Raw genomic sequence first — 13069 nt, 5'->3', positions numbered from 1 at the left:
ATTATATAACTTTTATCCCAAGCCCCAGAAGTAAATTTTAAGTAGATATAATGAAGATTCAAAGGGAATGTGGAGTTAAAATGGAAATTTCTTAGGTATACCAATAGAATAAAAAGGAATAGAAAAATATTTGTCTGATCCTCTCATTTGTATAGTTCATTGCATAACTGAGTATATTTGATTCTCAAATAAGTAAATGCACTTTCAATCTTTATTTTCAAAGACAGGGTAATGCAGTGTTATAGGTTTACCATGATCATGTATCTGACTGAACTCATATCATTATTTTATACTTATATGATTGCCTTTTTTTAGTTTATTTTTTTAAATTGGTAGTGGACACACAATACTTTTATTTTTATTTATATGTGAGGATGGAACCCATTGCCTTCCACATGTAAGGCAAGCACTCTACCACTGAGCCACAACCCCAGCCCCATGATTGCTTTTTTGGAGGGGGCAATACTAGAGATTGAACTCAGGGGCACTTGAGCACTGAGCCACATCCCCAACCCTATTTTGTATCTTATTTAGAGACAAGGTCTCACTGAGTTGCTTAGCACCTCACTTTTTCTGAGGCTGGCTTTGAACTTTTGATCCTCCTGTCTCAGCCTTCCAAGCCTCTGTGATTTCAGGCATGTACCACCAGGCCTAGCCATGTGATTGCTTTATCTCGCCTTGCCCATAGCAATTGTCTGCAGCCATTCATAGACAACATACGTTTCCATCTAATTCAAATTCATCTTTTTATCCACTTAATGTTAGTCCATCTCTTCATAAAACCATTTTCCAGAACCTCCAACAAATGGCCAGATTGGATGATCAATTCTTGTCACATCCCCCGCCTGTCATCTGCTTTAGATATTAGTGAGCCATGAAGAGCAGAGGGCCTCAATGGTCAGAGCATAAAATATTATCCTTGGGCTAGTCAAGGGTTGGTAAGTTGATTATATAATTAAGTGATAATGGAAATGGTGATTAAAATCGATGGAGAATCCAAGAATCTGGAAACCAGAACACATACTGGTTTTAGGAGAAACCATAAAGATGTAGCATCCAGGTTTTGGTCACCATTGTCATGGAGTAGTTGATGGAAGTTTGTGGAAGAAGCCAGGCATGTAGACTAGTTCAGTTCAGCCAGTTTATGCTAAGCACCAGCTCTGATGCTACTGTGAGAATAAAGGGGAACAAGAGCCGTTCTTTCCCTTCAGAAAGTTTCAGTCTTGGAGGAAAGAGATCACACACATATCTATGCTGATGACAAGAGTGCCCACGGATGGTGCACTAGCCATGCACCTGCCTCTGCTTACCTGGGCTTTATTTGCTCACATTATCTGGACTCCTCTTATCAGCCCTCAAAGGTAGATATTATTATCTCTAATTGCAGGTGGGGAAGCTGTATTTTTTTCTCTGCATGCCGTCATGCTCTCACCCTGTCTTTGTATTGTGTCTCTCAGCACAACGTGTTAAGTGCCTGTTCAAGGACAGAAACTGGGGTCTTATAGGCAAAGGTCGGACCTTAGCTCTGTTACTTACCTTTGGGGTCTTGAGGAATTTATCAGTCTATCTGAGTCATACTTTTCTCATCTGTAAAACAGAAACTAAATCTGCCTCCAGCTCTCAGCTTAAATATCAACATCCTTAGAAAGGCCTTACCACTTTTATTCCCATCTCTATAATCTCCAAGTCCCGTTTTGTTTGAAATCGCAGTCTTTAGCACCACATGTGAAATGATCTCATAGGTTGTTTATTTTTGTGACTATTGTCAGCCTTCCCACTGGAATGCACATTTCATGAAAGCAGGGACCAGGCCTGTTGTGGTCACCCCTCTGACCCCAGAATTTGGTTTTGGCTGAGAGTAGGCATCCCATCAGCACTATGCAAAGGGGCAGGAGTCTAGGCAACAGTAGATAAGGATAGAAAGGAGAAAGTGACTGTACTTAAGTTTCATAGCCTTATGAACAATTCCACTGCGTTCCCTCAGAAGGAAAGTAAATCTTTGAAAGTTTTGCACTTTGTTGCTAAGGTAGGTTTGGGAAAAAAAATTTTTTTTACCAGACTAAACATCTGAAAATAAATTGAGGCTCATCATCTAGTATATAATGGTTCATCCTTGACCTGATCTGGGCCATAATTAGGCAAATGTCATGCACAGACACAAAAAAATGGAATCCTTTGTGCATGTGACCATGGTGTATGCTAAGAGAAAATTATAACCAGACTCACCTCAATTTGTGTTTGGCCTTTGAGCTCATTCCCCAAGCCTTAACGTCAGAGGGAGCCACATGTTTTACCATCTACAAAAGGCACCTCCTGCTGCCAGAGACCTGTTGTATAACTTTGACATTGTTTATTTCAGGATTCTGAGAAACGAACCCCTCTTCATGTGGCTGCATTTCTGGGAGACGCAGAGATCATTGAACTCCTGATTCTGTCAGGTAAATAACACCTGTGTTCAACTCTAGATAAAAGTTTAATTGACCCGTTTACTAGACTGACTACTGCAGTAAGCCCAAACAAAACTTTCTTTATTATATTCATGGAAATTTATTTGATCAGCAATTTAATCTGTGAAAGAAAGACAATGCAAAAAAACTTCATGTTTGAAAAATGACTTCTCAAAACAAACAACAACAAAATAGAAAAATGACTTCTCTAGTAAAATATTTATATTACTTTGAACATTCAAATCCTGGTATCTAGTCAGGTACAGCATTGTGGACAAATGCAGTACATTTGGATATCTTTTGATTGGTATTTTAATTATAAAAAAATGAAAACAAGGCTGGGGATATAGCTCAGTTGGTTGAGTGCTTGCCTTGCATGCACAAGGCCCTGGGTTCAATCCCTAGTACCACCACACCAAAAAAAAAAAAAAAAAAAAAAGAAAGAAGAAAACTGGTTTAGAGTCTATATAAACATGCATACTACATGCATGTGATTTGTATTCACTGTAAATAGATTCTGTATATTTGTACCTTGTAAGTGCTATACGTACTTATGGTGAGTATATAAATTTTCTAAATGTAAATGCATACATATGTTTAAATTGTACTGCAAAATAATACTAAGCTAGCTTGTGGCTATAGAACTGTGACCATGTAATAAAAGTATAAAAATGTGGAAGGTAAGGGACCATGTCAGTTTCTGAATAGTGTCTGCCTGTGAGTAGGCAGGCTGAGTGAGGATGCCTTCAGGGAAGGGTATAAAAGGGACTATTACAACTCTCCATAAAATGTTTTATTTTTTAAAACCTGGAAGCAAATATGTCAAACATATTAAATCTAGTTTGTGTGCATACTGTTCTTTGTGATATTATTCTCTTTATTTTTCTATGTATTTAAATGCTTCATCAGATTTTAAAATGCTAATGCTTTTATTTCTGGAAACCTGTTTGCTCAGTACATCTCACCAAACAGGTTTCCAGAACCATTCTGTGCTTTCTCCCTTGAGTGTTTGCTAGACAAATCCCTGGGATGAATCTGAGCGCATGCACATGCATCATTGTAGATTATGTGCAGAGAGGCTATCTTTCTTCTTCCTTGTTTCTGTTTGGGGAGATTAAAATCTAGAGGAAATGCCTCTGCCCATGGACTAGGCAAAAGGCCTTTAATAAGGCTTTGCCCTTGTTTACGATAGTAAAGGAAAGTTGTTGAATTTTAAAGTAAATTGTACCAAGCTAGGAGCTGCAACATGTATTCAAGCGGAAGGGGAGAACATCGTGGGAAAGAATTGTGCTGTGATACACCAGGAAGATTCATGTTACCCTTAGTTTCGTTGTGTTCACATTCTGGAGGTGTTTCCCCAGGAAGCAAGTCATGTGCCTAATGCTCCTGACAGTCATGTGGAACTGGGGTTAGACTTTGAAGAATGTTGTGATAAGACACCTAACAGTCCCAACCTGCTGTACTACCATTCAAATATATCAGTTGAACATCCTTATCTGAAAGTCTAAAATCCAAAATCCAAGACACTTTTGAGTGCCAATATGATGCTATAAGTGGAAAATTCTATACCTGACTTCATGTGATAGTTGAAGTGCAGGAGCAATAAAAATATTGTGTAAAATTACCTTCAGGCTATGTGTACAAGGTATATGTGAAACAAATGGATTTAATGTTTAGACTTAGATCCCCCTTCCCAACATATCTCTTTATATTGCAGATATTTCAAAATATGAAAAAAATTCCAAAATTTGAAATACTTTTGGTCTCAGCATTTTTAAAAAATATTTTTTTAGGTGTAGTCGGACACAATGCCTTTATTTTATTTACTTATTTTTATGTGGTGCTGAGGATCAAACCCAGGGCCTCGCATGTGCTAAGCAGGCACTCTACCACTGAGCTACAACCCCAGCCCCTTGGTCTCAGCATTTTGGATAGGGATGTTCAATCTGTGTTAAGAGCTTTCCTCAGCTGGGTGTGGTGGCACATGCCTGTAATCCCAGCAGCCCAGGGAGACTGAGGCAGGAGGATCACAAGTTCAAAGCCAGCCTTAGTAACTTAGTGAGGCCCTAAGAAACTTAGTGAGCCCCTGTTTCAAAATAAAAAATGAAGAAGGGCTTGGGATGTGGCTTGGTCATTTATGCCCCTGGGTTCAATTCCCAGTGAGAGAAAGAAAGGAAGGAAGGAAGAAAGAGAGAAAGAGAGAAAAGAACTCTCTCACCATCTCAGAGGAATGTTTGTTTCATGAATGTGCAAATTCAAATTCAAAACTTTGTCTTAGACTCTGTGGTTGTTTCTATATCTGAAAAGGAAGATTTTATTTCTGCAGCATGAAATGGACCATCTGGGGCAGGTGACTGTTGAGAAACTTGGGTTCACACCACCTTTATGTAGGTATATAATCTCTTCTCCTGTGTGTGGCTTATTCAGTAGGTCTTGGAGAAGCTGTAGCATGTATCTTGATTTATACACCTGTTTGGTCTTAGAATTACAGAGCTCTTAATGTCTTTGGTATAATTTTGGTTCCACTCACTATGGAATTTTTCTTTCTCTTCCCCATCAAATTAGGAAGACTTAGAGTATGGGCAAGCATTGGGGAAGTCCTTCAGCAATTAAAAAAATCTGAGGTCAACTTTTAGGATTCACATTGTTTTTACTTTCCCTAAGCAGTCCTTTATTCAATTTAAATTTTATACTCGTAAAGAAATATCACTGTGAGAGTATAATGATTTCAACTTTTGAGCTTACATCTGGCAGCTGACCCTTTAGGGAATCCAACCGCACTATTTTCCAATTTTATAATGAATGAGGTGCTAATGATTCCCATGTTGGACAAATAATTTGGCCTTGCCAGAACAGCCTGTTTCAGCTATATTCTCTGCTGTTGTATAAACTTACAGAGCATGATGAAACCTAAACCCATTGAATTTCTACTGAATTTTTTCTGCTTTTAACCAGATGGATGGAGCCTGAGAGCCCAAGGTCTTGAGAATGAATGGAAGCCTTGCAGATTGCACCTTCTTATCACTGTCAGTCCCCCTCTTACATTGGCTTCTGTTTGGATCTGACTGAGTTAGGAATAAGGCAGAGAGAAGGTCAATGAGATCATTAAGAACCCTTCAGTGATGAGAGTTAAGAGACTCAGGTTGAGATATAGGAAGAGGAGCACACAGAAAAATGATGACAGTAGAGATATACTGTAGAGAAAACCAAGGTTGGGTAAGGGTTCCAGAGTTATGGGAAGTGTGCATCCTGTAATATGGGAGATTGTCAGGTGTGCCTAGTAAATAAAACAGTTAATTTATTAGAATTTATGCCACCAAATGAGTGGAAGTCTTGCAGAATTATTTCCTGTGATTTTTCAAAATTTGCTTACCACTTGTGATGCAGCTTGCCTCCAGAGCTAGTGGCACATCATTTTTTCGATTCCCTTATGCATAACAAATACACATTGTTTGAGGATGGATTTGATATATTTTTTTAATCTGGTGAAAATCAACAATGCTGATTTTGGCTTACAAATGTCATGCAATTATAAAGCAATGGACTATTTCTTGTGGATGTGTAAACTGGCTCTAACAGAAACTCCAAGGGGAGTTTTTTAAAATATTTTGAGCAATTGCCAGATACATGGAATTATCATACACTTCTCCAAGGCAATTGCTTGGAAAGACAGTGCTCTCGTGCTATAATAAGATTTTATCTCTATGTTAAAAAAAATCAACAGCGACTTGATCTCATTATAATATAATCATGTTTCATATGATATTTTTTTATGTGTGTTTATTTCAAAAATTAAAAGCCAGACTTTGCATAAATCAGCCTTAAGCTTTGACTATTGTCTTTGACCTGTAAGAATTTTCAGTCACTCAACCCACATTTATCACACCACTTCTTTTTTCTTTGTTCCACTCTTCCTAATGACAAGGCTAATGGAACAGAAATGCTGTCGCTGGAAAAGATGCCCAGATTTCCCTTTACTCCTGATCTCTTGGAAGTAAAATTAAGAAGTAACAGGGAAAAGATGGAAAACATGCTTAATTTGTATTTAGACTGATCGTTTTTAGCTGAGCCTTTGTTTCTGAAGTGTCAGTATAGCCTAGTGCTTATTTTCATGTTTAAGCTTTAAAATGTCCTTGGGTGAAAAGCGTTTGCCTTTAAATCATTAGACATGCAGACTGTGTCCTTCCATGCACAATGGTGCCTGACAGACAGGTAAATAACATGGAGCTTCCTTTCGAAAAATCAGTTATAAATATTCAATTCAGAGCCCAAACCATCTGACGCCTCCCTCTGAGAGGTAAACAAGATTCTGCAAAGTGTTTAGAGAAAGAGGATGGGGAAGCCAGCAGCAGGAGGACACTGATGAAATACGCATCCAGTCCCTGTTCGGATAACTTGGCTTTTGTCATAATAAATTCTCTCGGGGTGGGCCGTGGGGGAGGAGGTTTCCTGGCAGCTGCCTGTTCAGCCTTTTTGCAGGAGGGAAGAGACGCAGACGTCCTTCCACCCCTGTGTGTGTGCTTGGGGTCATTTTTCTCCTTGAAAGAATTTTCATATTGAAAGCTACATTTGGATCTGTATAAAGCTACAATGTTTTAGAACACATAGATAATAATAATTGTAGTAACAATGCCAGTGTATAAATATGTCTTAAACAATAGAAAAATGGGCAAAAATATGAACAAGTAATTCTCAGAAAGCAAATTACAAGTGGGCAGTAGACCAACATACTAGAAGATGCCCAACCTTATTAAACACAAAAACCGTAAAGGGGGACACCATTTCCTTCCTATCAGATTTGCAATATTCATTTAATTTAAAAACAGCATTATTGAAATATTGATCTACAGTTAACTATACATATTTTAAGAGTACGTTCATGAAATCATTGGCTCTGATCAAAACAATGGATGTATCTACCATCTCCCAGAAGTCTCCTTGTGTTCCTTTGTTTTATTTTTATTTGTTTGTGGGTGGTATCACATTATGAGATCTATCTACCCTCTTAACAAATTTTCAAGTGCATACTACAGTATTATCGATTCCGATTCACTTGAGTGAATCAACGAATCAATATCAAGTGTAGATGAAAACGTGGGAAACTGAGTCATCTTATACATTGTGAGTGCCTCGATGGGCACACATTGGAAAGTTGAGAATACCTATTAAAACCAGAAATGTGCACCACCTATGACACATAAGTCCATTTTAAATGATCTTTCCTAGACAAATACTTGCACATTTGCAGAAGTAATTTTATGGACGTTTTTTATTTAAGCATCGCTTAGATAATGGAGTATTAGAAATAATTAAGGTACCATCAGCAAAGGAATTGTCTAAAAATACATGGCATGTTTACATTGTAATACACGTTGCAGTTAAAAGGAATTAACTGATTCCATAAGTGTCAACCTGAATAAATATAAAAAGGCTCTAGTTAAGTGGAACAAGAAAATTCAGAGTGTTAGTGCAATATAATACAATTTATATGAAAAATACATATTGTGACATATTTTTAAAAATCATCATGTAACATTTTAAATATTCAAAAACTATTGTACTGACCACCCAGCTTCATTCTCAGAATTTTCTGTGGATACACATATTTGTGTCTGAAGACATAAAAGCAACTGGAAACTTAACATATTGAACTCAGAGCAGTGGTTAACCTCAGGGAGGAGGGGGTGTTCAGCACTGGGGGGTCATACTCGAGAGGATTTTACCTATATTTGTAATGATTCGTTAAAAAAAATTCATGTATTATTCATATAATCGAAATGTGAATTCAAATATAGGTCATCACATTGTCATTGTGATAGGTAAATTTTCCTAGTTTCAAAACATCAGTCCTGTTGAAGAGACATTGCTGGGTGTCTCTTTTAATCAGAAAGTATCCTTCAAATGCCAACTATTCATTTAGGTCTGTCCTATGCTTATAGCTGTTCCTTAGTCCCTGACTCTTCTCCCATAATTGTTATCAAATATAACAAATAGTTACCAAATATTTTATATATATATCATGTGCCCCGTGCCAGGCAATTATCTCAGGACTTTTGGGTTAAATCCTTATAGACTGTTTAGTGTTTTTACAAAATATAGGTTTGTTCTATCTGTGATATTTTAATACTTACTTTTATCACATCAACAATAGTTTCTAATCATGTCTTACGTTATAGAGCACTCCTCCAAACCACCATAGGTACATTCTATGGCTAGACTTTTAAACTAACTCTTCTTTGTTTAATACCAAAATTGTTTTCAGTATTTCACTTTTGTGACCAACCTTTAATAAAATACCCTTGAAGATTAGTCTTGACATTCGTCTATAGTTATTTCCTTTAGGAAGATGTTATAGAGTCACCAAACACACACATCAAAAGTCAGAAATGGGTTGTATGGGAGAGAGAGAGGGAGAGAGAGGGGTGGGGGGGAGTGGAGGAGAGGAGGAAGTGGAGGAGGAACAGGAAAAGGAGGAGAAGGAAGGAAGGGAGAGGAGAAAGAGGGAAGGAAAAAGAAAGGGTGGGGGAAGAAGAAAGAGATGGAAGGTAAGATTCAGACTTGCAGTGGCAAAAGTCTGAGTATAAAATACTCAGTCTGAGTATAAAATACTTGTAGGGCATGTGCCTTGCTGCCTTTGGTGTCTGGTCGTCTGGCTGTTGAGGGAGCTTCTGGAGTGAGATGCTTAGCTTCACAATATAGTGATAATCAAATGGCACTGAGATTGCAAAAGGTTCCCCAGATTCTGGAGCTCTCCCACCCTGGGGAGGAAGGGTTACAGTGGTCTCCTTCTCGGTATGCTCATCCTGCCTTACTGTGCAACAGCTGGGATGAGCTATAATGATTGTGGAGGGAGAAGAACATGAGAAAAAGGTAACATAAGACCAACAGGTAACATATCATTAAAATTTGAAATTTTCCTTTCAAATCAGACCCATATACCCAAGGTCATCTTCAGATCCAGAGGCAGCACTTGCTTTTTCCTCACCTGGAGCAAGCCTTAGGAAAATCTTGGCAGTGTATACTGTATGGCTGGGCCACTTTATATGGAAAGGGTGGAGAGTGTTGTTTTCTGTAAAGGGCTGCTAACCCAGAACAAAAATAATCTAAGAAAATGCAACTGAGTTTTATCACCCCTCCCATTTTTAGTAAACACAAAACCTCAAATGTCCTAGCTTTCTTTAAAAAATACTTTGTTAGAAAATATTTAAAGCATGTAGAAAGGTATGGAGAATGATATAATGAATATCCACATACTTTCTACCAAGCTTTAGTAAATCTTAACATTTTGTCATATTTGCATTGTGTCTTTTCTAAAAAGGACATTTAAAACATTGAAGGCCCAGTTATAGCCATCTGGTCACCCTAACTTCATCCCTTTTCCCACTCTTCCTCCCTAGATGCAACCATTGTCCAGAATTTGCATCTGTTCTCTCAACCATATTTTAGCTTTTATTTCATATCTGTGTACCCATAAACAACATATAGAATTGTTTTTGTAAATCTAAACACCTTATATAACTGGAATTATGCCACAAGGTTTTGTTCTGCAACTCAATTCATTTGTTCAGTGTAACAAGTACATCTGTGGATATACAGAACTTCAGGCCGTTCATTTCCATGACCATGTAGGATTCCATTGTACAAATCACCACAATGTACTTATGCATTTTCCCCTTGATCAACATTTAGAATTACAACTTCTTATTGTGTAATCATGCTGCAGTGAACATTCTTACATGTGTAAGGATATGATTGGGGTGGAATTTCCAGGTGGGAGGGGATATGCTCAACATACATTTTACTAGGTGATGCCACCTCGTCATTCCCCCAAAGGAGCTTATACCAATTCACCCTGCTACTGGTTTTATGCTGAGTCTTCTGTTACTCTATATCCTTGTTACTTCTAGGCATTGTTATATTTATCTTGTACCAATTTGTTGGATATGAAATGGTATGTTAATGCTGCTTTCATTTGCTTCTCTCTGGTGAATTTTGAAAAAGTATCTTTCCATATGTGTCTTGCCAATTGGGTTTCTTCTTGCATTAGCTTTTGAATTTACAAAAAAAAAAAAAAGAAAACAAAAAACAAAATTTACTCCTTTAGAGTCTATGGAGACTATGAATAATGGACTTGAAGCCAGTCCTCCAAGACTGCATGAAATCTGAATGGTGTTTGTTGTGACATGGGTACCAAAGAAACAGCCTAAAAATAAGTAACAAATGTGCATTTGGCTCACAAGAGAGATACACAACTTGAACACAATATGGTTAGACATTTTTATGACCCAAGAAAAGACATAACAAAAAGGTGGGTAGTTTTAGAAGGGTTGACTAACTTCTAGAAGTTTGGAAGAGGAAATACCAGAACCTGTAAGGATAAATGTTGTTTTCTTTCTTTTTTCTTTCCCCTTTCCTTCCTTCCTTCCTTCCTTCCTTCCTTCCTTCCTTCCTTCCTTCCTTCCTTCCTTCCTTCCTTCCTTCCTTCCTTCCTTCCCTCCCTCCCTCCCTCCCTCCCTCTCTCCCTTTCTAATTATGTTTGTTTCTAAACCAGAAAGGTAGGCTTAGTAACAATAATCTGGCACTCTGTTGGAACTCAGAAGAGAAAATCTGAATTTTAAAAAATTTATTTACTTATTTATTTAAATTAGGTATATATGACAGCAGAAAGCATTTTGATTCATTGTACATAATTGTAGCACAACTTTTCATTCTTCTGGTTGTACAAAATGTAGCATCACACCATATGTGCAGTCATACATGTACCTAGGGTAATGATGTCCATCTCATTCCACCATCTTTCCTGCTGCCATGCCTCCTCCCCTTACCTCCCTCCCCTTTGCCCAATCAAAGTTCCTCCATTTTCCCCATCCACTCCCCCACCCCATTATAGATCAGCATTCATTTATCAAGAGAGAACATTTGGCCTTTGCTTTTGGGGGGATTGGCTTATTTCACTTAGCATGATTTTCTTCAACTCCAGCCACTTACCTGCAAATGCCATAATTTTATTCTCTTTTAATGCTGAGTAATATTCCATTGTGTATATATACCACAGTTTTTTAATTCATTCATCTACTGAAGAACATCCAAGTTGGTTCCACAGTTTAACTATTGTGAATTTAGCTGCTATAAACATTGATATGGCTGTGTTACTATAGTATGCTGATTTTAAGTCCTTTGAGTATAGACTGAGGAGTGGGATAGCTGGGTCAAATGGTGGTTCCACATCAAGTTTTCTAAGGAATCTCCGTACTGCTTTCCAGATTGGTTGCACCAATTTGCAGTCCCACCAGCAATGTATGAGTGTACTTTCCCCCCCCACATCCTTGCTAACACTCATTGTTGTTTGTGTTCTTAATTAAAAAATCTAAATTTTTAAAAATTATATTTAAAAATTTTAAATTAGAGCTTTATAGTTATGCATAGCATTTGGGTTCATCCTGACAAACTCATACATGCACAGGAATCAATTTCAGTTCATCATCCCTCCTTTCCCCTCCCCATAAAATTTGTTTTAAGTAGTGAGACTTTGATTTTAAGATCCACCATTTTTTCTGTTTTAACAATATCTGGGTTTTCTTTTCTTTAGCATCCTCTGACACTTGAGTCTCTCTTTCTCTTAAAATGATACTTGCTTGTACAAGTTCTAGGTGATGATTCTCTGTGTTCTTAAATCTCTGTGTAGGGCTTCTCATTTTGGTAGGGCAATGGCCATACTTTTTACCCCCTGTGAAAGTCTGAGTTGTAGATCTAGAGGTAGATGAGCATTAGAGGTGATTTGGAAATAAGAACTGCATATATATATATATATATATATATATATATATTTAGTGTTTTGCAATTTACAAAGCATCTTCATATTCATCTGATTCTCCCAGGTACCCAATGCAATGAATAGAGAAGTGTTAGTATTATTGTTATTGGTAGACTCATTTACAGATTAGGGCCTCTAAATCACTGGGGCCAGTAGGCGTTAGAATCAGAACTTGAATCTGGGTCTTCTGACCATGGATCTTCCAACACCACGTTCACTTTACCCCAGAGCATTTAGCTCAGAGCATCCTGCTACTGGGGCCAGAGATGCGTGCAGCCTTTGCCCACCCACAATGATTTTACTGGAGGGAAAAAGTGAGGGAGGTTGAAACCTTTTAGGCAAGCTGGTACTAATGAGATTAGCTTTCAAATGATTTTTAACCTTGATATATACTAAGCAACAATTCATCAGTGGCTCTTAACCTTGACAGGATGTTACAATAATCTTGGATCCTAGGGAGCATTTTAAAAATATTTGTGCTTGATGCCATCTCAAACCAATGAAATCAGAATGGAGGCTGGAAGGAGAGGTATTTTCTCTCTCTTTGCTTTAGACATTGTGTTCTTGTTTTCTGTAGTTAATTGCTGTTAATGGTATTTGTTCTTCAGTTAAGACAGTGTGAGTTCTATGATTTGTTATTTCCTTTGGTTCATGCCTTAAACTTAACGTCAAGCTTACTTTTACCCATGAAAGTCTCTTGCTGCCTTTTTAAAGTTCTGTTTTTCAGCTGCCAGCTGGCAATGACCTCGAGGAGATTACTCAACCTCTGTTTCTACTTGACTTACTTTCTCGGCTCTTGTCCTTCTTT

The 13069-nt window shown here is 37.7% G+C and overlaps 1 protein-coding gene across 8 annotated transcripts in view; it reads left to right on the top strand.

Annotated features, from left to right (window-relative positions):
• Ankrd44 (ankyrin repeat domain 44) overlaps positions 1-13069 on the top strand; it is a 287618-nt gene that overhangs the window by 139664 nt on the left and 134885 nt on the right. For 7 of the 8 annotated variants that reach the window (XM_021725747.3, XM_021725746.3, XM_021725745.3 and 4 more), the window contains exon 3: positions 2360-2438. In XM_021725747.3, the coding sequence (XP_021581422.1) occupies positions 2360-2438 (79 nt within the window). Of the gene's footprint in view, positions 1-2359; positions 2439-12756; positions 12791-13069 lie in introns of those variants that run through there. The other variant, XM_078017783.1, reaches the window with a different exon arrangement.

This window comes from Ictidomys tridecemlineatus, chromosome 7 (assembly GCF_052094955.1).
Source record: "Ictidomys tridecemlineatus isolate mIctTri1 chromosome 7, mIctTri1.hap1, whole genome shotgun sequence".
Lineage (NCBI taxonomy): Eukaryota > Metazoa > Chordata > Mammalia > Rodentia > Sciuridae > Ictidomys > Ictidomys tridecemlineatus.
This window is presented reverse-complemented; position numbering and strand designations above follow the sequence as displayed.